The 27,757-nt window shown below is 46.8% G+C and overlaps 2 protein-coding genes across 5 annotated transcripts; both read right to left on the bottom strand.

Moving 5' to 3' along the window:
- Window positions 1-149: 149 nt before the first annotated feature.
- On the bottom strand, window positions 150-13,932 carry AARSD1 (alanyl-tRNA synthetase domain containing 1). Of its 2 annotated transcripts, none has more exons than XM_035301490.3 (12): window positions 13,866-13,932; window positions 13,581-13,712; window positions 9,597-9,756; window positions 6,838-6,895; window positions 6,421-6,577; window positions 6,211-6,327; window positions 5,853-5,983; window positions 5,499-5,565; window positions 5,240-5,331; window positions 4,369-4,423; window positions 2,168-2,262; window positions 150-1,281 (listed from the first exon to the last, which is right to left on the bottom strand). In XM_035301490.3, the coding sequence occupies exons 1-12, from the start codon at window positions 13,902-13,904 to the stop codon at window positions 1,146-1,148; spliced, it is 1,239 nt and encodes a 412-aa protein (XP_035157381.1). In that variant the 5' UTR covers window positions 13,905-13,932; the 3' UTR covers window positions 150-1,145. The 2 variants fall into 2 exon arrangements, with proteins under 2 accessions (XP_035157381.1, XP_035157382.1); XM_035301491.3 differs by having other exon boundaries at window positions 6,430-6,577.
- A 3,958-nt stretch (window positions 13,933-17,890) lies between these two features.
- Window positions 17,891-27,755, bottom strand: PTGES3L (prostaglandin E synthase 3 like). 3 transcript variants are annotated; one of them, XM_078374410.1, is made up of 7 exons: window positions 27,620-27,755; window positions 26,481-26,594; window positions 26,308-26,374; window positions 26,098-26,196; window positions 21,521-21,610; window positions 19,432-19,485; window positions 17,891-18,343 (listed from the first exon to the last, which is right to left on the bottom strand). In XM_078374410.1, the coding sequence occupies exons 2-7, from the start codon at window positions 26,546-26,548 to the stop codon at window positions 18,308-18,310; spliced, it is 414 nt and encodes a 137-aa protein (XP_078230536.1). In that variant the 5' UTR covers window positions 26,549-26,594; window positions 27,620-27,755; the 3' UTR covers window positions 17,891-18,307. The 3 variants fall into 3 exon arrangements, with proteins under 3 accessions (XP_078230536.1, XP_035157385.1, XP_078230535.1); XM_035301494.3 differs by lacking the exon at window positions 27,620-27,755 and adding an exon at window positions 27,303-27,335; XM_078374409.1 differs by lacking the exons at window positions 26,098-26,196; window positions 27,620-27,755 and adding an exon at window positions 27,303-27,335.
- Between the last annotated feature and the right edge of the window lie 2 nt (window positions 27,756-27,757).

Genomic DNA, 27,757 nt, shown 5'->3' with positions numbered 1-27,757 from the left:
CCGAAATGCAGTATTTTTGTGCAGAATGTGATGTTCCATTTTGTGTTGTTCCATGCTTTGAAATTTACATGGGAAAAAATTATTAGGTACTGATCATCATAAACATTTGTTACATTAGGATTAGTTCTGTTTAGAAATAACTCCAAGAACAGTTTTTATATTTTATTTTCACATTGAAAATCAGTCAGATTTGCTTCAACCTCAAATAGTGTGTTCATGTAAAATTAAATGAACACTGGCAGCGAGTTGCCCTATTTTTTCAAGTGGGAAAAGTGTTAAGGTCCAGTTTGTCTGATATTAAGATTACCACACCAGCTTTGTTTGGGAGGCCAGCAGGCAGATCATGAGGTCGGGAGCTTGAGACCAACATAGTTTATCTTTTCTATCCTTTGACTGCTTCAGACTTGGGCAGCTTTCTTTTTTTTTTTCTTTTTGAGACAGAGTTTCACTTTGCCACCCAGGCTGAAGTGCAGTGGCACAATCTCAGCTCACTACAACCTCTGCCTTCCGGATTCAAGCAATTCTCCTGCCTCAGCCTCTCAAGCAGCTAGGATTACAGGTGTGCACCACCATGCCTGGCTACTTTTTTTATTTTTAGTAGAGACGAGGTTTCACCATGTTGGTCAGGCTAGTCTTGAACCCCTGACCTCAGGTGATCCACCCAACCTAGCCTCCCAAAGTACTAGGATTACAGGTGTGAGCCACCATACCCGGCCGGCATCTTTCTACCATCTATTTTTGTGGCTTCCTGACCTATTTACAAAGTCATTGAAAAACAAGACTGGTAAAAGAAATAGGGGGGAAAAAAAGAAGAAAACAAGGAGATTTGAATGAGGCTGATCCCTAGGTCAAGGCTCCAGACTAAACTGCACTCTCCTTAGACAACTGAAGAAACGTTTCAGCTGAGTTTAGATAAATGAGTATATTTTGTCAACATTAATGCCCACTCCTCGTGTAGGCTATGCCCAGCAGGAACTAAATTAGAAAATTACCTATTTACAAACAGAAAGTAACCACACAAGTACACTAGAGTATACTGTATGAATTAATCACATAAATATAAGCGGTATCACAACCATTCTGAGTCAAACGATTTTACTGAACAAAAGATTCCTGTGGAGACCGGAGGTGAACGCCCTAAGTCCTCACTCCTTAGTACTCTGCGTGCTGATGTAGTCCTGGAGAAGCGCCTGCGCCTCGGGCCGCCGGCTCATCTTCATGGCCTTGCCCTGAAAACGGCCTTTCTTGCCTGCTCCTTTGCCTTCCAGGACCTCAGCCACCCTGGAGAATAGAGGTGTAGTCAGGGAGACTTTGAGGGAAAAGTCACCAAAAAACCCAAGGACAGCCCTGAGTCTTTTTCCAGGGACTAGAGGGGGATAAGAAGAGTAGATGACTTCTAGAAATCTTTCCTAAAAACACTTGGTTATAGGCCAGGCTTGGTGGCTCATGCCTGTAATCCCAGCACTTTGGGAGGCCAAGGCAGGTGGATCACCTGAGGTCAGGAGTTCGAGACCAGCCTGACCAATATGATGAAATCCTGTCTCTACTGAAAATATAAAAATAGCCGGGCATGGTTACATGCACCTGTAATCCCAGCTACTCTGGAGGCTGAGACAGGATAATCGCTTGAACCCTGGAGGCAGAGGTTGCAGGGAGCCGAGATAGCACCTCTGTACTCTAGCCGGGGCAACAAGAGCAAAACTCCATCTCAAAAAAAAAAAAAAACACTTGCCCATGTGCACAAAGATGTACCATGATCATATAAGAGTGAATAACTGGAAACAACATCAGTGTCTATGAATTGGGCTAAATTATGGTAATCTCCAGGGAGCAGGGTGAGCACCTGTAATCCCAGCACTTTGGGAGGCCAAGGCAGGAGGATCACTTGAGGTCAGGAGTTCGAGACCAGCCTGGCCAACATGGTGAAACCCAATCTGTACTAAAAATACAAAAAATTGGCTGGATGTGGTGGCATGCACTTGAGTGGCTGAGGCAGGAAAATCGCTCAAACCCAAAGGACCATCACATCTGCAATCTCATTTAATTCACATGCCCATGATGTGAATTAAATGAGATTGCAGATGTGATGGACCTTTGAATCAGTAAAGGAATGTATTTGTAGGATACAGGCTCTACCACATGTGCAAGAGAGTCCACACAGGATTACCTGGGCCCCAGGGTCTCCACAGCCACAGGTGGCCCTGCCAGTAAGAAAAGTCCAGCACCTTTCTCATCGCCCACGGTTAAGAACAGGAGGGTCTCCTAGGAGGTAAAACAAGGAGGTAAACCCTGATAATTAAGGATGTAGAGTCAACCCCCCTAAACCCTGCACACTCTTCAATCTTAAGAACAGATATTTCCCCCAAACCACCAGTGACGCTCCCGATGAATGATGATACAGCCCCTCCACTCTGGCCCACCTGGGCCAAGAAACTTTTTGAGAGCAACTACAGGAACTTGATACACTAAGAAGGTGGCAGAAGACTGCTGGTCCTGGCTAAGTATGAAATGCCTTTCATGGTTTCACTCTTGCAAACTTCTCCCCACCACGCGTCCTATGCCTGCCACTGCCTAAACCACCAGGTTTCCCTCTGCCTGGCTGCCTCTGCCCCTTGTCTGGATGACCTCTAAGCAGTCTTTAAGGCCCCCTCCCCTGAAACCTCCCTATCCTTCAGGTAATATGCTCCTCCACCTCTAGCATCACTCTATCACTCTAAATTATAAATGTCAACACACATATTTATGTCTCAGACTAGAATATGAGCTCTTTGAGAATCAGTTCTGTCTATACAAAAGAATTATGAAAGAGAGATGCACAATGCTTTACCCACAGTAGGCATTCCAAAGAAGGGTTCTGGAGTAAATACAAAAGAGATAGTGGGGCACTGTGGCTCATGCTTGTAGTCCCAACTACTCAGGAGGCTGAAGCAGGAGGACTGCTTGAGCCCAGGAGTTTGAGACTGCAGTGAGCCATAATCACACCACTGTACTCCAGCCTGGGCAACAGAGCAAGACTCTGTCTCTAAAAAACAAACAAACAAAAAAAGAGAGACCTGGAAATCTCTAGGCAAGAGACTATCAGGAGCGGGAAGAGTAAGTAAAGCCAGAGGAAGAGGAAAATGGACGGGACGGCTTTCAAAGAGGCTTGCCCACGGCTGTATTTCCTTTTTTTTTTTTTGAGACAGAGTTTCACTCTTGTTTCCCAGGCTGGAATACAATGGTGCAATCTTGGCTCACTGCAACCTCCACTTCCCAGGTTCAAGGCATTCTCCTGCCTCAGCCTCCCAAGTAGCTGGGATTACAGGCATGCACCACCACGCCTGGCTAATTTTGTATTTTTAGTAGAGACAAGGTTTCTCCATGTTGGCCAGGCTGGTCTGGAACTTCTGACCTCAGGTGATCCACCCACCTCGGCCTCCCCAAAGTGCTGGGATTACAGGCGTGAGCCATTGTACCCGGTCGCTTTTTTTTTTTTGAGACACAATCTGTGTCACCCAGACTGAAGTGCAGTGGTGCAATCTTGGCTCATGGCAACCTCAGCCTCCTGGGTTCAAGCAATTCTTCTGTCTCAATCTCCCGAGTAGCTGGGACTACAGGTGTTCACCACAACACCTGGCTAATTTGTTTCATTTTGTTTTGAGATAGAATCTCACTCTGTGGGTAAGCTGGAGTGCTGTGGAGCAATCTCAGCTCACCACAACCTCCACCTACTGGGGTCAAGCGATCTCATGCCTCAGCCTCCCGAGTAGCTGGGACTACAGGCGCATGCCACCACGCCTGGCTAATTTTTTGTATTTTAGTAGAGATGGGGTTTCACCATGTTGCCCCAGGGTGGTCTCGAACTCCTGACTCAGGCAATTCACCCACTTTGGCCTCCCAAAGTGCTGGGATTACAGGCATAAGCCACCATGCCCAGCCTAATTTTTGTATTTTTAGTAGAGATGGGGTTTCACCATGTTGGCCAGGCTGGTCTTGAACTCCTAACCTCAAGTGATCTACCCGCCTTGGCCTCCCAAAGTGCTGGGATTACAGGCGTGGGCCACTACACCCAGCCCACTCCTACATTTCTAACATTGGATCCTCAGTACACCTAAACCTGAATGGCTTTGAGGAGCTAGAGCTCTGATAAAAGGAGCCCAGAAGCTGATAAACATCACACCCCCAGAAAGAGCAATAGCATAGATCTAGCTTAACACCTAAACGAGAGCTTGGCGCACAGCTAGTGCTAAGAAAACAGTATTGAATGAATTGCTATTCCCTACTCCTTATGTGTTCATGTGGAGGGACTTCAGCTAAACCCGCACCCCTCACATATGTCTCCCTAGGTCTCTACTCAGGCTGGGGTAGAGAATCTCATGCTCCTCTTACCTCTGACCCAATCTCATTGGCAATGATATTCATGAACTCTGAATCACCCTCCTTCCTACAACAAAGGACACAGACATGAGACCCAGGTTAGAGTGGTGGCTGTGAAACTGCAGGAAGCCTGGCCCCTCCTTCTGAGGCTGGCCTTGCTGCTGCCTATTTGTGCACATAGCCAAGAGAGGGTACTGCTAAGAGGGAAGCTTGCTGGCTCTCAGCAGTTTGTAATCAGCCTCTGGGTTTGCTTCCATCTCCCTTAAATAGGATTCACCAGGATAAGCAGAAATCTGTTAGCAAGTAAAGGAGGTAAGGATTAGTGCTAAAGAAAGATACAGGCTGAGCATGGGGCTCACACCTGTAATCCCAGCACTTTGGGAAGCTGAGGCAGGTGGATTGCTTGAGGTCAGGAGTTCGAGACCAACCTGGCCAACACAGCAAAATCCCCATCTCTACTAAAAATACAAAAGTTAGCCATGTATGGTGGCACATGCCTGTGATCCCAGCTACTCGAGAGGCTGAAACATGAGAATTGCTTGAACCCAGGAGGCAGAGGTTACAGTGAGCCAAGATCATGACACTGCACTCCGGACACAGTAAGACTCAATCCCAAGAAAGAAAGAAAGAGAGAGAGAGAGAGAAAGAAAGACAGAAAGAAAGAAAGTTACAGTAAAGGAAGAAAGATATAGAGTTACACCAAAGATGTTAATATCAAACCAAACCCAGGAGACCTGGGAGGTATCATATTTCTTAGGATCTTCTCAACCTTAATAATACCAGTGAGATACCCACCTCCCACTCTACATTACATATAGAGAAGACACTGAGCCCTAAGCCCAACACAGCCCCTCTTCCTTGTCTCCAGCTCCTAATTTCTCACCTGTGTAATAAAACCACACCTCCCCAGTCTGGGCTGTTCCTGAGGCGATGGGCACTGTGAACAGCCAGGTCTCTGAGCAGACTCAGGTTATTCTGAAATAGATATGATAACTCAGTAAGTGGAAAGGATAACAATAGAGAGTATCAGCTTCCCTCCACCTCATTATCCCCTCACTCCCACTTTGACAAACTACACATCTGCTTAGGCAGACCAAGTCTGGAGAGCCCATGCCCTCTCCACCCTCCATGAAATAAATCACCTTCTGCAGGAGCTTGGTGGAGTTCTGGAGCTTTTTCACTGCTTCCACATGATCCTCTGCTCCACACCTGCAAGAGAAAGGTCAGTGGAGACCTGCCCAGCCTCCCAGTTGTTTCTGATGTTGGGGGCATAAATCAAATTCCCTTCTTGCTAAGATGCCTCCCTGCAGATATTCTGAGGAGGCCTTTCAGGCAACTGGGAGAAAAGATACAAAAAAATTAAGCATTTTTTGTGGTTCTGATTTACTATCCAAAGCACTTTATCATTTATGATTGCATCTTGTCTCCCAGAGGTAAGAGATTATGTCCCAAATCTCAGAAATGGGAGGCAGTAGAAGGGGCTGGAAGAGGCATACTTCAGCAGAGCAGTCAGTGCTTTCTCAGTTCCGTGACTTCTCCCCATCCACTTCAGCACCCGGTTCCCAGCCAGAAATATCAGGTTGGTTTTGTTCTTTTTCCCCTTCTCAGTGCCCAGCATCTTAATGACCTACATGAGTTAAGGGGGTAACACACACACACATGTGCATACATAAACCACAATGGATCCTAGAACCTGAGGGCAGGAGAAACCTATCTCCTCCTCAACTCTGAAACAGTGAAGGGGAGATTTCACTCAGGAGTCCTCGATTATCCCCCTCTGCCACTCCCAGCCCCATGTGATCCCCTCTCCCCCAGTCCTTCGTCTCAACCACTCCACAGCCCTTCCTCACTTACCTGAAGGTCACTGAGATTGCTCACATGGGTCCCACAGCACATGTTGGAATCAACGCCCTTGATGGTAACAACCCGAATGGGCCCAGCATGATCATCTGGCAAACCCCGGCCTCTTACCTGGACTCAATGAGAGGGGAGGGGCTGTCTGAATCTGATGAGGAGCCCTTGGAGAGCCATTCTGCAGAAGCCACCCCCCGGCTCTACCCTGACCTGCTCCACCTCAGGATCATCCAGGCTCAGTTCTTGGACATTCACAGGCAGCCGATCTCTGATTTTTTCATTGACGCTCTGCTCAATGGCAGCTACTTGCTCTGCAGTCACAGAGGGGCTGTCCAGCTCAATCACACTCCGAAATCTCCCTAACTCCCTATCAGAAGTAGAGTTGCCACAGATAACATCTTACTGAACAAGAGGCTGAAAGCTTTTCCTCTAAAAACTGGAACAAGCATACCCTCTCACCAATTTTTTTTTTGAGTCAGGCTGGCTCTGTCACCAATGCTGCAATTTGGTGGCAATCATAGCTCACGACAGCCTTGACCTCCCAGGCTCAAGAGATCCTCCCACCATAGCCTCCCTCCCAGTGCTGGGATGGGCCTGCCTACAGTTAGTTTTGTGCCTCCCACTCACCATGATGTTGTCTTCAGCTTAAATAGATGGTCAGCAACCGCTGTGATGAGATGCTGCCCTAAGCAAAAGAGCAAGAGGCAGGACAAAAGTGAGAAGCCTACACACTCTCACAGTGATAAAATAGAGCCACAATGATAAAAGCACAGAAATTCTCCTTGTTGAAGAGCTGCTAGGCACTTTAGATACTTTTTTTTTTTTTTTTGAGACAGTCTCTCTCTGCTGCCGGGAGCCAGGCTGGAACGCAATGGTGAGACCTCAGCTCACTGCAACCTCCGCCTCCCGGGTTCAAGCAATTCTCCTGCCTCACTCCCGAGTAGCTGGGACTACAGGCATGTGCCACCATGCCCAGCTAATTTTTGTATTTTTAGTAGAGACGGGGTTTCACCATGTTGACAAGGATTATCTCGATCTCTTGACCTCGTGATCTGCCCACCTCGGCCTCCCAAAGCGCTGGGATTACAGGCGTGAGCCACCGCGCCCGGCCTAGATACTTTATTGAAAATCACAATGACAATTCTGCAAGAGGCCTTATGATACCATTTCACAGATGAAGAAACTAAAGCCTAGAGATCAAATAACTTTTAAGAGGCTGGACTTGAACTTAAGTTCCTTTTCTTTTTGAGACAGTCTCATTCTGTTGCTCAGGCTGGAGTGCAGTGGCTCGATGCAGCCTCCATCTCCCACGATCAATCGATTCTCATGCCTCAAGTAGCTGAGATTACAGATGTGTGCCACCACGCCCAGCTAATTTTTGTACTTTTAGTAGAGACGGAGTTTTACCAAGTTGGTCAGGCTGGTCTTGGACTCTTGACATCAAGTGATCCACATTCTTTGGCCTCCCAAAGTGCTGGGATTACAGGTGTGAGCCACCACATCTGGCCGAACTTAAGTTCCAATATGCAGCATTCATTCATTCAACAAGTATTTAGAATACCTACCACATGCAAGGCACAAGGCTTGACATCAGAGATACAGCAGCATCCCTGATTGACAAGAGTGATGATGAGGAGAAAGAAAAAGAGGAGGAGGAAAAGGAGAAAGAGCAGGAACTGACTATCAAAGAAGAGGAAACAAGACAGCCAAAGGCCTCAAGGAAGAAAGAAACTGAGTATGTCAAAGGAATCCAGACACAGCCAGCATGTGCAGGATGCAGCCAACAAGAGGTGAAGGGGCACTGAATGAGGCTGGAGCAATAGACAAGAGCCACCCAGATACAGCTTGTATACCACGGTAAAAAGTTTGGCTTCACACAAGGACCTACAGGAAGCCTCTGAAGAGCTTTAAGCAGAGGAGTGACATAATATTTTCACTTTTTAAAATTTATTTCATTTTAAATATTATTTATTTTTTGTTTTTATTTTTCTTATTTACATTTCTACTTCATGTTTTGGTTTTTTTTTTTTGAGACGGAGTCTTGTTCTGTCGCCGAGGCTGGCATGCAGTGGTGCCATCTCAGCTCTCTGCCACCTCCAGCTCCTGGGTTCAAGTGATTCTCCTGCCTCAGCCTCCCGAATAGCTGACAATATAGGGGCGCACCACCATGACCAGCTAATTTTTGTATTTTTAGAGATGGGGTTTCACCATGTTGACCAGGCTGGTCTTGACTCCTGACTTCAAGTGATCTGCCCACCTCAGCCTCCAAAAATGCTGGGATTACAGGCATGAGCCACTGTATGGGGCCTATATTTATTTTTTGAGACAGGGTCTCATTATCTTGTCCAGGTTGGTGTAGAATTCCTAGCCTCAAGTGATCCTTCGTCTCAGCCTCCCAAAGTGGTAGGATTATAGCAGTGAGCCACAGCACCCAGCCATATTTTCATTTTTAAGATTCTTCAGCTGGGTGCGGTTGTTCACACCTGTAATCCCAGCACATTGGGAGGCTGAGGTGGACGGATTATGAGGTCAGGAGTTCGAGACCAGCCTGGCCAGTGTGGCCTCGTCTCTACTAAAAATACAAAAATTAGGTGGGCATGGTGGCACACTCCTGTAATCCCAGCTACTCAGGAGGCCAAGGCAGGAGAATCACTTGAACCTGGGAGGCCAGGTTACAGTGAGCCAAGATCGTGCCATTGCACTCCAGCCTGGGCAACAGAGCAAGACTGTCTCAAAAACTAAAAAAAGATTGTTCTGGTGCTATGTGGAGAATGGGCTACAGAGGAGCAAGACTGAATGTGGGGCAATCAACTAGGAAACTGTTAGGTCCAGAAGAAAGAAAGTTGGGAGCTGGGACTAGGATGACAGTGACAGTGGAAAGAAGTGGACAAATACTTAGAAAACAAACCAACAGGACTCAGTGACTGGCTGGCTATCTCTGCCTGAAGAGGGATCTGGAATGCCTTCCAGAACCTGAGTGACAGGGTATATGCTGATACCCTGCCATGAATACACAGGATGCTAATGAAAGACCAGGAGGGCGGGGAAGGCTTTCCATTTCATTCTGGACATTTTGAGTGTGAAAAGGCTGTGAGACATCCAGATGGAGCTATCAAGTGATAATTGTTGAGAATACCTAATTTTATCAACCTAAATCCAGTTGATAATACCTAAATCCAGCAGTTATTCTAATACCTTTTTTCACTTCAGTTGTTCATGTTGCTGTTATAACATTTAGCATATCCTTTCTGAATCACAGCTGATTCTGAACAGTCTGTCTCTTTTAAATGGTTAACTCCTAGAGAACCCAAACCACATCTCAGTCATCACGGCATCCCCATACATGGCAACTGCCCCGGTGTTATGTCCCCCATCCCAGCCCTTACCTGAATGCTGCTGCATGTGGTCAAACCTCCGCTCCCAGTCTACCTGGACCAGAACTTGGCTTCCTGGCTCCAGCGGTGTCTGTGTGAAATGATCAGCCTGTTCCCCACGGCGAGTCACTTTCAGCACAGGAATGTCATTGATTGTACCATGGTCATCAGGCTGGTGGAAATAAGTAAAGGTAATCAATGGCAAGGCAGGGCTCATCCTAACTCCTAGGTACAAAGACCCTCTAGGATGAGAGACAGACCCAGAATTTGGGCTCCCTAAGGGAATGGGAGAAGGCAATGCCAACTGAGATGAGTCTAGTGGGAGAAGGCAATGCCAACTGAGATGAGTCTACTTTGTTCCATGAGAGAATTCTCAGTCCTTTTATTTCTAAACACCTATGTGTTGTGATCTTCAGAATAACAGAATTAAAACAAAAAGAGGGCTGGGCGTGGTGGCTCACACCTGTAATCCCAGCACTTTGGGAGGCCGAGGCGGGTGGATCACAAGGTCAAAAGATTGAGACCATCCTGGTCAACATGATGAAACCCCGTCTCTACTAAAAATACAAAAATTAGCTGGGCAGGGTGGCACGTGCCTGTAATCCCAGCTACTCAGGAGGCTGAGGCAGGAGAATTGCCTGAAGCCAGGAGGCGGAGGTTGAGGTGAGCCAAGATCATGCCTTTGCATTCCAGCCTGGGTAACAAGAGCAAAACTCTGTCTCAAAAAAAAAAATAAAATAAATAATAATAAAATAAAAATAAATTTTAAAAAATTTAAAAAAAGAGAGATTGTAATTATAGCAACAAAAATTTTAGTAAAACCCAAAGAAGCTTAATCCTCAATGCTCATTGCCTTAGTCTAGATTCTTATCTTTAGTGGTCTCTAAAATGATCTGAATTTTCCTCCCTCCCTCTACTCCATCCTCTTGCACTGCTACTAGAATTAGATTCAAAAATGTTCATTTAGGCTGGGCACGGTGGCTTATTCCTGTAATCCCACCACTTTGGAAGGCCAAGGCAAGAGGATCCCTTGAGACCAGACTAGACAACATGGTGAGACTCCACCTCTAGGCAAAATAAGATACTTCCTGCTACTTGGGAGGCTGAGGTGGGAGAATCACTTGAGCCCAAAGGTTGAGCCTGCAGTGAGCTATGATTGCGCCACTGCACTCCAGACTGGGTGATGGAGTGAGACACTGTCCCCTAAAAAAAAAAAAAAGTCGCCGGGCGCGGTGCTCACGCCTGTAATCCCAGCACTTTGGGAGGCCGAGGCAGGTGGATCATGAGGTCAAGAGATCGAGACCATACTGGTCAACATGATGAAACCCTACTAAACCTCTACTAAAAATACAAAAAATTAGCTGGGCATGGTGGTGCGTGCCTGTAATCCCAGCTACTCAGGAGGCTGAGGCAGGAGAATTGCCTGAGCCCAGGAGGCGGAGATTGTGGTGAGCCAAGATCACGCCATTGTACTCCAGCCTGGGTAACAAGAGCGAAACTCCGTCTCAAAAAAAAGGCATTTATGTATTCATTTTAAAAAGTTTCAAGTGCCAACTGCTTATAAGATACTGTGCCACCTCAAGAATACAATATAAACAAGACATGGTGCCTCATGGAACTTAAGAGTCTAGAGGACACAGGCTGGAAAACAGACAATGATAATATGACCTAGAACATGCTATAATATGAAAAAGTATATGATGCTAGAGCACCTCAAAAGAAAGAGACCTAATAGTCTTGGGGAATCAGAAAAGACTTCCTGAAAGAAATGTGTCTAAAATGAGACCTTCTATGGATACTTGAGGTCACAGGTTTTCCTTCAGCAGATCACAGAAATCTTCACGTTGGGAGAATCACTGTAACAATGACTGATACGCAATCAGAACTTTCTCTGTACCAAGTCTACTGAACATGTTCTCTCATATTACTTCTTTGCTTAAGAACTTGTATGGAGGCCAGGGCAGTGGCTCACAACCTGTAAGCTCAGCACTTTGGGAGGCCAAGGTGGGAGGAATGTTTGAGGCCAGGAGTTCAAGATCAGCCTGGGCAACAAAGCAAGACCTCATCTCTTCAAAAAATCAGCCAAGCATGGTGGTGTGTGCCTGTAGTCCCGACTACTGGAGAGGCTAAAACAGGAGGATTGCTTGAGCCTAGGAGTTCAAGACTGCAGTAAGCTAGGATCATGCTACTGCACTACAGCCTGGGTGACACAGTAAGACTCTGTCTCTTAAAAATAAAAAAGAAATAGCCGGGCATGGTGGTATGTGCCTATAATCCCAGCTACTCAGGAGGCTGAGGCAGGAGAATTGCTTGAACCTGGGAGGCAGAGGCTGCAATGAGCCGAGGCCACTGCACTCCAGCCTGGGTGACAGAGCAAGACTCCATCTCAGCTGGGCGTGGTGGCTCACGCCTGTAATCCTAGCACTTTGGGAGGCTGAGGTGGGTAGATCACCTGAGGTCAGGAGTTCAAGATCAGCCTGGCCATCATGGTGAAACCCCATCTTTAAAAAAAAAAAAAAAAAAAAAAAAAAAAAAAAAAGACTCCATTTCAAAAAAATAAATAAATAAAAGAAAGAAAATAACCTGCATAATTCACCAGTTTCCTGAATGAAGCCCACACACCTTAACACATCTTTTTTTTTTTTTAGATAGAGTCTTGCTCTGTCCCCCAGGCTGAAGTATAGTGGCGCAATCTTGGCTCACTGCAACCTCCGCCTCCTAGGTTCAAGCAATTCTCATGCTTTGGCCTCCCGAGTAGCTGGGACTATAGGCATCTGCCAGTATGCCTGGTCAATTTCTATATTTTTAGTAGAGACATGGTTTCATCATGTTGACCAGGCTGGCCTCAAACTCCTGCCCTTAAGTGATCCACCCACCTCAGCCTCCCAAAGTGCTGGCGTTACAGGTGTGAGTCACCATGCCTGGCCAACACATCCTTCAAGGCCCTCTGAACTGGCCCCCAGTAACTGGAAATGTGATCTCTAGCCTGTCATCAACACATACCATGGGCTCCAACTATACTGGACTATTTAGTTAACGAGGCTTGTCAGATTCTTTCAGGCTTTTCTGACTTTGTGCTATTATTATTATCTCTGCTAGAAAAGCCTTTCTGGCTGGGCATGGTGGCTCACGCCTATAATCCCAGCACTTTGGGAGGCCGAGGCAGGTGGATCACCTGAGGTCAGGAGTTCAAGACCAGCCTGACCAATATGGTGAAACTCCATCTCTACTACAAAAAAAAAAAAAAAAATTAGCTGGGCGTGGTTGCACGTGTCTGTAGTCCCAGCTACTCGGGAGGCTGAGGCAGGAGAATCGATTTAACCTAGTAGGTGAAGGTTGTAGTCGGCCAAGATTGTGCCACTGCACTCCAGCCTGGTGACACAGTGAAACTCCATCTCAAAAAAAAAAAAAAAAAAAAAGGAAAAGCCTTTCTCATAATGTCTATCTTCGATGTTATTATCCTTTTCTTCCATGTTCACAGTGTACCTCATTTGCACTCATGTTGTACCTAGTCCTCATCACAGCACTGATAAATATCCTCTCTGCTGTACTACTGTAACCCATCTATCTCATCTGAACTCCTTCAGTAACATCTTTTTCAGTCCCTAACAAATACCTGAAACTAATTCCTTCCTTGGGGCCTTTGCACTCGCCAGCACCACTAGATAACTGCAAAGACTCACTCCTTCGTTTAGGTCTCTACTGAAATAACTTACCCTTCATCTAGACAAGCATCCCATCAGTCTTCCCCTTTACCCGGTTTTTATTTATTACTTATTATACCTAGCACACATAGTTGTCTTCAATAAATATTCCAAGTATATAAAGGTACGGGGTTTACATAAGCATTTAGATACTTATTAAGTGAATAACAAAATGAATTAAACTAAAGTTCATCTGAATTCGTTATGGCTGAGAAAAAAAAAGGGGCAGGAGAGCACTTTCTGCCTGAGCACAAAGAAATTTGGGGCTTCCTGGGAAGAGAGCGGCTTGTACCTGTCCCCCGCCCTCAGGGAAAAGCAGTGTGTCTTCCAGTACCACTTGGAAACCGCTCAGCACTTCCTTCTTGCCGTTGCTCCCTTCAGTCTGCAGCTCCGCAGGACGGCAGGAGACCACCGTGGTGGTAAACTGAACAGAGAGGGATGAGAGAATAAGCCCCAATCCCAGCCCTCTCCACACCAGGACTGAATCCCATGTTGACATTCCCTCTACGTGGCGCCCTCTTCCCTAAACCGCCTTGTCGGCCCAACAGTCTCAAGTGCCTCGCCCAGGGCGCCGCACCTTTCGTGCATAGCTGTCACGCTGACACCGGAACGCCATTGCTGCAGGCTCCTGGGGACGCGCATGCGCAGAGAAGCCTGTGAGCGAACGGAGAGCGACTTGGGACAAACGTCATTAAGGGAGCATGTCTGCGCAGAAGCAGAGGGGTAAAGAATAGAATGCGGTTTGGGTGAATTCACTGAAAACGCGAATTGCCGATTTGTTGGGTTGTTTAGCGACTGTTCGGAGGCTTTACAAAGGACAAGACCAGGAGACGAAAAAATACAAAATGACAAAAAAAAAAACGCGGCCTGAACAAGGCACGTGGTTTAGTGAGCCCCTTTGGGCCCCAGGGATGTAAGTATTCTGGTTGCAGAATCCAGCTGCTTAGAGGGACTAGCTGGCATAGTTACCGAGCAGCGCTGCCCAGTAAAAACATAATGCAAGAGGCTGGGGGCGGTGACTCACGCCTGTAATCTCAGCATTTTGGGAGGCTGAGGCGGGCGGATCACCTGAGGCCAGGAGTTCGAGACCAGCCTGGCCATCATAGCGAAACTCCGTCTCTACTAAAAATACAAAAATTAGCCGGGCGTGGTGATGGGCGCCTGTAATCCCAGCTACTCGGGAGGCTGAGGCAGGAGGATTGCTTGAACCCGGGATGTTGCAGTGAGCCGAGACCCCACCATTGCATGCCAGCCTGGGCAACAAAAATAAAACTTCATCTAAAAAAAAAAAAACTTTTGGTTTTCAAAATTGTAGCTAAAGTGATATGTGCTATCAACTCTGCCATTTATTATGACCTGTTTCATCACCTATGAAGAAAAGCGCTAATTTCATTTTTTTCATGAAATCATATATAAATACCTATTAAGTTGTAAAACATGATAGCAATATAGCTTTGTATTATCAGTTTTTTTGTTTGTTTATTTTTTGAGACGGAGTTTCGCTCTTGTTACCCAGGCTGTAGTGCAATGGCGCGATCTCAGCTCACCGCAACCTCCGCCTCCTGGGTTCAGGCAATTCTCCTGCCTCAGCCTCCCGAGTAACTGGGATTACAGGAGCACGCCACCATGCCCAGCTAATTTTTGTATTTTTAGTAGAGACAGGTTTTCACCATGTTGACCAAGATGGTCTCGATCTCTTGACCTCGTGATCCACCCACCTCAGCCTCCCAAAGTGCTGGGATTACAGGCTTGAGCCACCGCGTCCGGCCAGTTTTTTTTGTTTGTTTGTTTTTGTTTTTGTTTTTCAGACCGCTGGGAGCTTCTGGGTCCCGTGGCTCACGCCTATAATTCTCAGCACTTTGGGAAGCCAAGACCGGCAGATCACGAGTTCAAGAGTTAGAGACCAGCAACATGGTGAAACCCCATCTCTACAAGAAATACAAAGATTAGTGAGGCGTGTTAGAGCATGCCTGTAGTCCCAGCTACTCAGGAGCCTGAGGCAGAAGGATGGCTTGAGCCTAGCAGGCAGAGGCTGCAGTGGGCCAAGATCCTGCCACTGCATTCCAGCCTGGGTGACAGAGTAAGACCTCTGTCACCAAAAATAAAATTTTAAACAAGAAGACTGGCTGGGCACAGCGGTGGCTCGTGCCTGTAATCCCAGCACTTTGGGAGGCCGGGGTGGGCAGATCACCTGAGATCGGGAGTTCCAGACCAGCCTGACCAACCAGGGACCTTGGCCTGCCAAACTGCTGGGATTGCAGGTGTGAGCCACCATGCCCAGCCTAAACTGGTTTTCTTTTTTTTTTTTTTTTTTTTGAGACAGAGACTCACTCTGTCGCCCAGGCTGGAGTGCATTGACGTAATCTTGGCTCACTGCAGCCTCCTTCCGGGTTCAAGTGATTCTCCTGCCTCAGCCTCCCGAGTAGCTGGAATTACAAGTGTGTGTCATCATGCCTGACTAATGTTTTTGTATGTTTAGAGACACGGTTTTACCATGTTGGGCAGGCTGGCCAAATTGTTTACTTTAAAAAAATTAATTTGATTAATTACTTAATTTATTTTAGATGGAGTTTTGCTCTTGTTGCCCAGGCTGGAGTGCAGTGGCACTCAGCTCACTCTCAGCTCACTGCAACCTCTGCCTCCTGGATTCAAGTTATTCTCCTGCCTCAGCCTCCCAAGTAGCTGGGATTACAGGCATGCACCACCATGCCGTGATAAATTTTTTGTATTTTTAGTAAAGACGGAGTTTCTCCATGTTGGTCAGTACTAAAAATACAAAAATTAGCTGGGTGTGGTGGCAGGTACCTGTAGTCCCAGCTACTTAGGAGGCTGAAGCAGGAGAATTGCTTGAACCTGGGAGGCAGAGGTTGCTGTGAGGTGAGATCACACAACCGCACTCCAGCCTGGGTGACAGAGCAAGCCTTCGTCTCAATAAATAAATAAATAAAAGCAAATTAAACCAGGTACTAATTTTTACCTTGCCAAATATCTTTAAAGTTTTAGAGAATGGAACACTCCCACTGTTGGTAGGAGTGAGAATTGGTACAATTTCATCAAAGAGCAACTTGGTAACAGCTTATTGAAATATTTAAATGTATTTTATCTACTCTCTGCCCTAGCAATTCCACTTCTAGAAATGTACCCTACAGATATTCTTGCAAACATGTTAAGATCCACATTTTTTTCTTTTTTCTTTTCTCTTCCAATTAACTGTATTAGTCTGTTTTCATAAAAGATCCACATTTTTAAATGTTGATTGCAACATTGTTTGAAAATGGTAAAAGACTAATGACCTAATTGCCCCTCAATAAGGAACCTGTGAAATTTTGAAAAATACATTCAATGGAATACCAGGTAGCCATGAAAAAAAAGAGTTAGATCTATATGTGCTGACTTGTAAAGATCTCCAGTATATAAAGTGAAAAAGGGCACAGTGCAAGATGTGTATGGTATGATTCCAGTTGTGTACACACACATCACATTTGCTGATAATTATGATTAAATTTTAATATACTGCATATAAACAATACATACCATATATGATTATGTTCCATGTTATGTATTGTTTTGTATATTATATACCTTAAAACTACATAATATAAAATAAATTATAGGTATCATAGTATTTATAATGCAGTATGGGGTCAGGGAGGGTAGCTCAGGCCTGTAATCTCAGCACTTTGGGAGGCTGGGCAGGAGGCTTAAGGCCAGAAGTTTGAGACCAGCCTGGGCAACATAGAAAGGCCCTGTCTTTACAAAAATATATTTTCATTTAATCAGGTGTGGTGTAGTCCTAGCTACCCAGGAGGCTGAGGCAGGAGGATTACCTGAGCCCAGGATGTCAAGGCTGAGGCGAACAATGAATGCGCTACTGTATTCCAGCCTGGGCAACAGAGCAAGACTCAATCTCAAAAATAAATAAATAAAGTTTACTTTTTAAGTAAATCCTAATAGTTTACCATGAGTTCAAGAGCAAAGCCTGTGGGCAATGCGTTTATTTTAAGTCACAGTCATTTGTACCTATTAGGAACTCAAAAAAATATTTATGGACAAATGGAATAGCCGTTGAATGGACAAGTAAACATAGATATTAACTAGAATAACAATTAGTTTTAAAAGTATAAAGAGGGCCGGGTGTGGTGGTTCACACATGTAATTCTAGCATTTTGGGAGGCTGAGGTGGGTGGATCACTTGAGGTAAGGAGTTCGAGACCAGCCAACATGGTAAAACCCCATCTCTGCTAAAAATACAAAAATTAGCTGGGCTTGGTGGTGTATGTCTGCAGTCCCAGATACTTGGAAGGCTGAGGCAGGAGCCTTCCTCTGAACGTGGGTGGCAGAGGTTGCAGTGAGCCAAGATTATGCCACTGCAGTCTAGCCTGGGTGACAGAGTGAGACTCCATCTCAAAAAAAAAAAAAAAAAAAGTATAAAGAGGTTTCTAGAGTGTGCAGGAAGCTGAAGTGGCTAGTTCTAGGGATGACAGAATTGGCTGTAACAAATTAGAGCACAAATCTGCGCAAGAGGAAGCACCCCAGCTTGCATACTAAAGGGAGAAGAGGTTTGCCACCAGGAGGAAGAAGTACAAGAAGGAAACAGACAGAACAGTTTCTAGAGATTTATTATATAATCTATGTTTCTTTTTGGCTGTTTGCTTCGCCCCATTGCACACAAACTAGAGATTTCTGTAATCTGCATGCTTCTTCTTTGGCTTTTGTTTCACCACATACACCCATACTCAAATAATCAAGTGGCCTAAATAAAAATTAGAAACCAATCCATAAGAAACCAGAAGCCCTACCAGTCTACTCCTCCCTGACCCTATCTGATTTGGAGCCACAGTCAAGCGCCTAGGAGGAAGACAAGCATGAAGGAAGAACCTTAATAAAGAGCTTCTAGGAAAGTTCAGAGATCCTGGAGGAACTTAGTGCACAGCCAAAGTGCTGACAAAGGCCTACGCGCTAGCTCTCCAGAACACCTGGAAGAGCCACAGCCGCCTTCCAGCTCTGCCTCACAGAAAGTTAATTACTTGTTGCATCCGCACTGTCAGAATCATCCTAGGGAAAAAAAAGACAAAGCACCTGTAGACTCTGCAAAGAGGGAACATTGTGTTCACAAATACTGCTCCCTCCCTCCTGCTCTCCTAGTCTCTTTTTGTGATTTCCTAAACCACCCAACAACTTAGGGGGCCAATATGGAAAGGCTTTAACTTACTTTGGATAAGAAGTAAAAAAATGCTACTTTGTCATACATCATTAGTCTCAGGATTTGTTTTTGTTGTTTGTGGTGGTGGTTCATCACCCAGGCTGCAGTGCAGTGGCATGATCTCAGCTCACTGTAACCTGTGCCTCACAGTCTCAAGCCATCCTGCCACCTCAGCCTCTTGAGTAGTTGAGATTATAGGGTACCACGCCTGGCTAATTTTTGCATTTTTGGTAGAGACAGGGTTTTGTCCTGTTGCCCAGGCTGGTCTCGAAGTGTTGAGCACAAGCAACCCACCTGCCTCAGCCTCCCAAAGTGCTGGGATTACAGGCATGAGCCACCACACCTGGCCTAGCTTTGGAATTTTAATTAATGCTATTATTCATTACAGCTGTAAAGACACTCGGCAGGGCCAGGTCTGCTCTAGGATGGAGAAACAGAGGGGGAAGTGGAAAGCAGGAGGGTCTTTCTAGGGTTTTCTAAAGCCTGGAGAAGAATATTAGCCCTCTTGGGCTGGGCGTGGTGGCTCACGCCTATAATCCTAGCACTTTGAAAGGCTGAGGTGGGTGGATCACCTGAGGTCAAGAGTTAGAGACCAGCCTGGCGAAACCCTGTCTCTACTAAAAATATAAAATTAGGCAGGCATGGTGGCGGGTGCCTATAATCCCAGCTACTGAGGAGGCTGAGGCAGGAGAATCGCTTGAACTGGGGAGGCGGAGGTTGCAGTGAGCCAAGATCACGCCACTGCACTCTAGCCTAGGTGAAAGAGTAAAACTACCCCCCAACCAAAAAAAAAAAATATTAGCCCTCTTGGGTCAAATTCAAATTTGGTTAACATGCACTGAGAACTACTCTGTGCTAGGAACTGGGATACGAGCTTTCTACTAGGTTATTTTTAAGGGCTACAAAGAAACTGAAGGGTTGAGGGGAAGGCTGTACTTACATCCAGGTCATCCATGGCAGGTGGAGGTCTCTTGGTGCTGACCTTCTTCAAAAGCTAGTGGGAAGAAAAAATAAGAGAAAAGGGAGTGAGGGAAGAGCAATCTGCACATTGATGGGCCATAGAAGAATGGTCCCAGCCAGAACCGGTTAGGCAATTGCTCCCATCTTTAAAACATCACTGGAATTAATTTGAGAAAAGTAAATTGATCCCCTTTTTAAAAGAAAATGTAAATACACACAGAGCATCTCTTACAAATCCAGATTGGAATCTGTTAGTATTTTTATAACTGAAACCCAATAATATAACGACAGGGTGCGATTTATTGGGAGCCAATGATTTATAATGTGAATTTTTATACTGCTAGTTTTAACTTCCCATGAAATTGTCTGGCTCAAGAAACACACACACACACACAAACAGGCCAGGTGTGGTGGCTCACATTATCTCAGCACTTTGGAAGCTGAGACAGACAGATCACTTGAGGCCAGGAGTTCAAGACTAGCCTGGCCAATATGATGAAACCCTATCTCTACCAAAAATACAAAAAAATTAGCCATAGGGGTGGCATGTAATCCCAGCTACTTGGGTGGCTGAGGCATAAGAATCGCTTGAATCTGGGAAGTGGAGGTTGCAGTGAGCCACTGCACTTTAGCTTAGGAGACAGAGCAAGACTCGGTCAAAAAGAAAACCACATACACAGGCCAAGCACAATGGCTCATGCCTGTAATCCCAACACTTTGGGAGGCCGATGCGGGCAGATCACCTGAGGTCAGGTGTTTGAGACCAGCCTGACCAACATGTAGAAACCTCTTCTCTACTAAAATACAAAAAATTAACAGGTCGTAGTGGCACATGCCTGTAATTCCAGCTACTCAGGAGTCTGAGGCCAGAGAATCACTTGAACCTGGGAGGCGGAGGTTGCAGTGAGCTGAGATCATGCCACTGCACTCCAGCCTGGGCAACAGAGCGAGACTCCATCTCAAAAAAAAAAAGAATCAGCTGGGCGTGGTAGCTCACACCTGTAATCCCAGCACTTTGGAAGGCCGAGGCAGGCAGATCACCTAAGGTCAGGAGTTTGAGACCAGCATGACCAACATGGAGAAACCCCATCTCTAACGAAAATACAAAAAATTAGCTGGCAATGGGTGCATGGCTGTAATCCCAGCTTCTCAGGAGGCTGAGGCAGGAGAATCACTTAACAGAGGTAGCGATGAGCCGAGATCGCTTCATTGCACTCCAGCCTGGGCCATAAGAGTGAAACTCTGTCTCAAAAAAAAATAGCCAGACATGGTGGCAGGTGCCTGTAATCCCAGCTACTCAGGAGGCTGAGTCAGGAGAATCACTTGAATCTGGAGGTGGGGTTGCAGTGAGCTGAGATCACACAATTGCGCTCCAGCCTGAGCGACAAGCATGAAACTCTGTCTCCAAAAGAAAAAAAAGAACCCCCCCCACACACACACAGAGAGAGAGAGAGAGAGTGAGAGAGAGAATAGGAGAACAAGAATTCAGAAAACTGGAAAAGGTTTTGTCAAATGTCTTCAGAATAGAGACTCTAGGCTGGGCACAGTGGCTCACGGCTGTAATCCCAGCACTCTGGGAGGCCACGGCAGGCAGATCATGAGGTCAGGAGACTGAGACCATTCCTGGTTAACACGGGGAAACACTGTCTCTGCTGAAAATACAAAAAGGTAGCCTGGCATGGTGGCACATGCCTACAGTCCCAGCTGCTTTGGAGGCTGAGGCAGGAGAATCACTTGAACCCAGGAGAGAGAGGTTGCAGTGAGCTGAGATTGGTCACGCAACCTCACTCCAGCCTGGGTGACAGAGCAAGACTCCGTCTCAAAAAAAAAAAAAAAAATCACAGTACACTGTGAATAGTAAGTGAATCTATGTATATAATTTCAATAATATTCTTTCCTCCCATCCCTATTAAATAAACATTGCACAAAATACATAAAGAATATCAGCATCAATTAGTAACCTGCCTAGAGAGTTTGCATATCTCTGCCTGGCCCCAGTGACATGTGTGCAGAGAAACACAAAGAACGAGCAAATGTGCAGAACACAGCAGGTGCTGTCTCTCTCTCACCTCTGCATAATGTTCCACATGAGCCAGCTCCACCTCTTCATCCCCTTCCCAGTCTCTCCAGTTATCAAAGTCCACAGACAGCCACACTGGCTGCAAGAAGAAGCACCAAGAGTCACAATCCAGGAGGCAGGAGCAGGAGGGTGTGGGAGAGCGTGGGGATACGCATGCAAGCATGCGTGGGGAAAAGAGAGTCAGTAGGTGCATAGTCCTCTCAACTGCACACCTTAGACCACCCCCGTTCAGGCTGCCTTATTATCATCATCACCCAGAAAGATTTACCAGGAACCTGCTAATCTACACACAATGATAGGCATCAAAGGGTCTGAAAATCTCAGAAGTCCTACCCTCCTGCCGGGAGCGGTGGCTCATGCCTGTAATCCCAGCACTTTGGGAGGCTGAGGCAGGCAGTTAATGAGGTCAGGAGTCAAGACCAGCCTGGCCAATATGGTGAAACCCCATCTCTACTAAAAATACAAAAATTAGCAGGGCCTGGTGGTGGGTGCCTGTAGTCCCAGCTACTTGGAGGGCTGAGGCATGAGAATCCGTTGAACCAGGGGAGGCAGACATTGCAGTCAGCCAAGAATGTGCCACTGCACTCCAGCAAGACTCCATCTCACAAAAAAAGAAAAAAAAAAAAAACAAAGACAAAGGTCTACCTTCCAGGAGCAGATTGACTGAGGAGACAACACATCTGGAAAGATAACTGTATCATAAAGTAACATAGGAGTCAACCAACAAGACAGACAAGCTGTGGCTGGGCATGGCGGCTCACTGTAATCCCAGCACTTTGGGAGGCTAAGGCAGGTGGATCACCTGAGGTCAGGAGTTTGAGACCAGACTGGCCAACATGGTAAAACTCTATCTCTACTAAAAATACAAAATTAGCTGGGCATGGTGGCCCATGCCTGTAATCCCAGCTGCTTGGGAAGTTGAGGCAGGAGAATAGCTTGAACTCTGCAGGTGGAAGTTGCACTGAGCTGAGATCGTACCACTGCCCTCCAGCCTAGACAATAGAGCTAGACTCTGCCTCAAAAAAAAAAAAAAAAAAAAAAAAATCTAGGCCAGGCGCGGTGGCTCACGCCTGTAATCCCAGCACTTTGGGAGGCCGAGGCGGGTGGATCACGAGGTCAAGAGATCAAGACCATCCTGGTCAACATGGTGAAAACCCGTCTCTACTAAAAATACAAAAATTAGCTGGGCATGGTGGTGCGCACCTGTAGTCCCAGCTACTCAGGAGGCTGAGGCAGAATTGCTTGAACCCAGGAGGTGGAGGTTGCGGTGAGCCGAGATCGTGCCATTGCACTCCAGTCTGGGTAACAACAGCGAAACTCCGTCTCAAAAAAAAAAAAAAAAAAAAATCTGAGAGCCAGATCCAGCCATCAGGCAGTCAGTTTTCAACCTTTATGGAAGAAGCCATTGGTGGGCCTCGTGTGGGAGAGTGTCAGGGTCAAATGTGTATTTTACACAGACCATGCTGGGGGCAATGCAAAGAATGGATTGAAAATGGGGCTGAAAATATGCAACAAACTTCTCACCCTATGATGGATAGGCTTGAACAAGGAAGAAATTAAGTAGTGAATTCAATAATATTTAGGAGATGAGTAAATCCTGGTTGTAAGCCACTATGAGAAAGAATAGGATTCAAAAGGGCTGGATACAATGGCCCAGCACTCTGGGAGGCTGAGGCAGGAAGATCACTTGAAGTCTGAAGTTTGAGACCAGCCTGGTCAACATGGTGAAACCCTGTCTCTATTAAAAATACAAAAAAGATCCGATGCCATCCGCGACTTACGGGCGGCGGCGGGGCGCAGGCTGCGGAGAGGACGGCTGACCGGCTGTGTGTCTGTGGGGAGCGAAAGCTGCAGGGTGCAGACATGGCCAAGTCCAAGAACCACACCACACACAACCAGTCCCGAAAATGGCACAGAAATGGTATCAAGAAACCCCGATCACAAAGATACGAGTCTCTTAAGGGGGTGGACCCCAAGTTCCTGAGGAACATGCGCTTTGCCAAGAAGCACAACAAGAAGGGCCTAAAGAAGATGCAGGCCAACAATGCCAAGGCCATGAGTGCACGTGCCAAGGCCATCAAGGCCCTCGTAAAGCCCAAGGAGGTTAAGCCCAAGATCCCAAAGGGTGTCAGCCGCAAGCTCGATCGACTTGCCTACATTGCCCACCCCAAGCTTGGGAAGCGTGCTCGGGCACACATTGCCAAGGGGCTCAGGCTCTGCCGGCCAAAGGTCAAGGTCAAGGCCAAGGCCAAGGATCAAACCAAGGCCCAGGCTTCAGCTCCAGTTTCAGTTCCAGCTCAGGCTCTCAAAGGTGCCCAGGCCCCTACAAAGACTTCAGAATAGAAATCTTTGTCTGCCAATGTGAGGACAGAAGGACTGGTGTAACTCCCCTGGGGCTGCCATCTGCATGGGGCTGGGGTCCTCCTGTGCTATTTGTACAAATAAACCTGAGGCAGGAAAAAAAAAAAAAATACAAAAAATTAGCTGGGCGTGATCATGGGCACCTGTAATCCCAAGTATTTGGGAGGCTGAGAACCACTTGAACCTGGAGAATCAGGAGAACCACTTGAACCCGGGAGGTGGAGGCTTCAGTGAGCCGAGATCGTGGCATCGCACTCCAGCCTGAGCAACAAGAGAGAAACTTGGTCTCAAAAACCAAAAGGAAGAATGAGACTCATCAGGCCGGGCACAGTGGTTCATGCCTGTAATCCCAGCACTTTGGGAGGCCAAGGTGGGCAGATCATGAGGTCAAGGATCAAGACCATCTGGGCCAACATGGTGAAACCCCATCTCTACTAAAAATACAAAAATTAGCCAGGCATGGTGGTGCATGACTGTAATCCCAACTGCTCGGGAGGCTGAGACAGGAGAATTGCTTGAAACTGGAAAATGGCAGTTTCAATGAGCCAGGATCCCGCCACTGCACTCCAGCCTGGTGATAGAGCAAGACTCCATCTAAAAAAAATTAAAAAAAAATCAAATACATGCCTGTCATCCCAGCACTTTGGGAGGCTGAGGCAGATGGATCACCTGAGGTCAGGAGTTTTATACAAGCCTAACCAATATGGTGAAACCCCATCTTAAAATAAATAAATAAGAAAGAAAGAATAAGATTCATCAATTAACTTCCATAGTGGAAACTACTTCTGGGACTGCGATATAAAAAAAACAAGAATCAGCGGCAGGGCGTGCTGGCTCATGCTTGTAATCCCAGCACTTTGGGAGGCAGAGGCCAGTGGATCATGAGCTCAGGAGTTCAAGACAGCCTGGCCAATATGGCAAAACCCTGTCTCTACTAAAAATACAAAAATTTGCTGGGTGTAGTGGCACACACCTGTAATCCCAGCCACTCGGGAGTCTGAGGGAGGAGAATCGCCAGAACCCAGGAGCCGGAGGTTGCAGTGAGCCGAGATCACGCCACTGCACTGTAGCCTAGGCAACAGAGTGAGACTCTGTCTCAAAAAACGACAAAAAAAAAAAAAAAAAAAAAAGAATCGGCCAAGTGCATTGGCTCACGCCTGTAATCCTAACACTTTGGGAGGCTGAGGTGGCTGGATCACCTGAGGTCAGGAGTTCAAGACCAGCCTGGACAACATGGCGAAACCTCGTCTCTACTAAAAATACAAAAATTAGCTGGGTGTGGTGGTACACACCTGTAATCCCAGCTATTCAGCAGACTGAGGAATGAGAATTGCTTCAACCTGAGAGGTGGAGGTTGCAGTGAGCCAAGATCTCACCACTGTACTCCAACTTGTGCCACAGTAGTGAGACTCCATCTCAAAAACAACCAAGAATCAAAGGTTGTGATTGTGAGTTACAGTAAAGGGAAAGACCATGTTCATAGCAGAGCCAACGTCTGAAGTGAAGTCTTACACATTTAAGTACCTACACGGAAGCAGTTAACTGGGAGAGATTACCAAGAGAATAAAAAGAGACTCAGGACAAATAGCTAATATATGCAGGGTTAAAACCTAGGTGACAGGTTGATAAATGCAGCAAACCACTGTGGCACATGTATACCTATGTAACAAACCTGAACCTGCACATTCTGCACATGTATCCCAGAATTTAAAGTAAAAAAATAAATAAGTCAGGTTCGGTGGCTAATGCCCATAATCCCAGCACCTTGGGAGGCCAAGGTCGGTGGATCACCTGAGGTCAGGAGTTCAAGACCAGACTGACCAACATGGAGAAACCCCCATCTCTACAAAAAATACGAAATTAGCCATGCGTGGTGGCACGTGCCTGTAATCCCAGCTACTCAGAAAGCTGAGGCAGGAGAATCGCTTGAACCAGGGAGGTGGAGGTTGCAATGAGCTGAGATCACACCATTGCACTCCAGCTTGGGGCAACAAGAGCAAAACTCCGACTCAAAAAAAAAATAAATGAATGAATATAAATAAATATAAGAGAGACTAATACAGTCAGAAAAAAATAAAAAGAACATTTAGTCAGGACTTGGTGAGTGACTGAATGTTGGCTGGAAAGGAGGCAAGAAGAAAAGGCCAATCCCAGCTCTAACCTGGGTACACAGAGAGAGAGGAGCAGGCCACTTTTCACACCCACCTTGATATCCTCCTTGGTAAGCCGGGGCCAGGCCACCTTTTCCTTCCATTTCCTCACAAAGCAGGTAATAGAGCGGGAAGAGCGCTTATCCTGGGAGTCCTGCCAGATAAAGAGCCTCATTCTTAGGGTCTGAGGTTTAATATCAATCTCCAGTTTCCCTCGGCAGCTCAGAGTTTCCATCCAGACAGTACTGTTCCTTCTCACCCTTACCTTGGAGTTCACTTTGGCATAGAACTCAATCTCATTGTACAATTCCACTCCATCGGCATTCTTGCAGCTGAGGAGACAGTGAAGCTGAGGAGATGCAGAATACTCTGTATGGGGGCATCAGGAGAAGAGGGAGGTTCCTGGGAAGGCAGGCCCTCAGAGGGGAGGGCCACTACCTGAACACAATGCGGTGATCCTCTATAAGCACGTGGACATCGGTGCTGTCCTCAACACAAAACTCCATGAACACATACTTGGGCCTGTCGTACCACAGGGTCCGGGCATGCTGTCTGAAAAGACATTGAGGTGGAGAGGGAAGACTGAGGGCATTTGGGAAAGATGGAGGGAGGAGACTACCCAGGGACGTTTGACACCAGTTTTTTCTTTTTCTTTTTTTTTAATTTAACTATTTATTTATTTTTTAAGAGACGGGGTCTCCCTATGTTGCCCAGGCTGGAGTGCAGTGGCTATTCACAGGTGCGATCCCATTACTGATCAGCACGGAGTTTTGACCTGCTCCGTTTCCGACCTAAGCCGGTTTACCCCTTCTTAGGCAACCTGGTGGTCCCCCGCTCCCGGGAGGTCACTATATTAATGCTGAACTTAGTGCGGACACGCGATCGGCATAGCGCACTACAGCCCAGAACTCCTGGGCTCAAGCGATCCTCCCACCTCCGCCTCCCGAGTAGCCTGGACTGCCCCAGAGATGCCGCAGTTTTTTTCAAAGTGGAGCTAAATAAGGTTGGGGGCGGGAGAGAAGGGAAAGACCGGAGTGGGTGGGTGTGGTGAATGTGAACCTGGGAAGAATATAAAGTGCAAGACTAGGGAAGTAGGGCGTCAGGGAGAACATTCAGGTCACACCTCCCCTCACCCGAGTTACAGAGACCGGGGTCTGGGGTTCCCATAGAGCCTCACAGAACCTGGAGCGCCCAGAAGACCTGGAGCAGGGAATCTCCAGGGAAAGGGCCAGGGGGAGCACCGGAGCCGGAAACACTCACCGTGCCATTGCGGCTCCCGCTCCAGGGTGGCATTTAGAATTCTGGGCAAGGGCCGCTATCTTTAGATCCTAGGGACGCCCACAGCAGCTGCCTCTCCTTATATGGTCGGGAGAACAGCTGAGAGGAAGGGAGAAAGTGACCTGATGGCCAAGGGATCTGAACTCTGGAGATATTCTGGGAGAGTAACCCTTGCAGCCCTTCATCCTGGGGTCTTCAGAAATGCACAGACTAGGAACAGACAACCCACATGCTGGAACCAGGGCAAAGGCTGCCCTAGACGCTACACACTGGAATGACTTTTCCCCAGTTACATTCACCTGTTTCTCCCAGGCTTAGCGCTCAGTGCCTGATTCACAATAGGCGCTCAATAAAACATTATTGGCCTGAATTAAATCCCCAAGGAAGCCGCGCTCCAGGGACTTCGGAACTTCAGGCCCCGCCCACCGCTGTTCCAG

The sequence above is a fragment of the Callithrix jacchus genome, chromosome 5, assembly GCF_049354715.1.
Source record: "Callithrix jacchus isolate 240 chromosome 5, calJac240_pri, whole genome shotgun sequence".
NCBI classification, from domain to species: Eukaryota; Metazoa; Chordata; class Mammalia; order Primates; family Cebidae; genus Callithrix; species Callithrix jacchus.
Note: the sequence above shows the minus strand (reverse complement) of the source record. Positions and strands in the feature narration are given on the sequence as shown.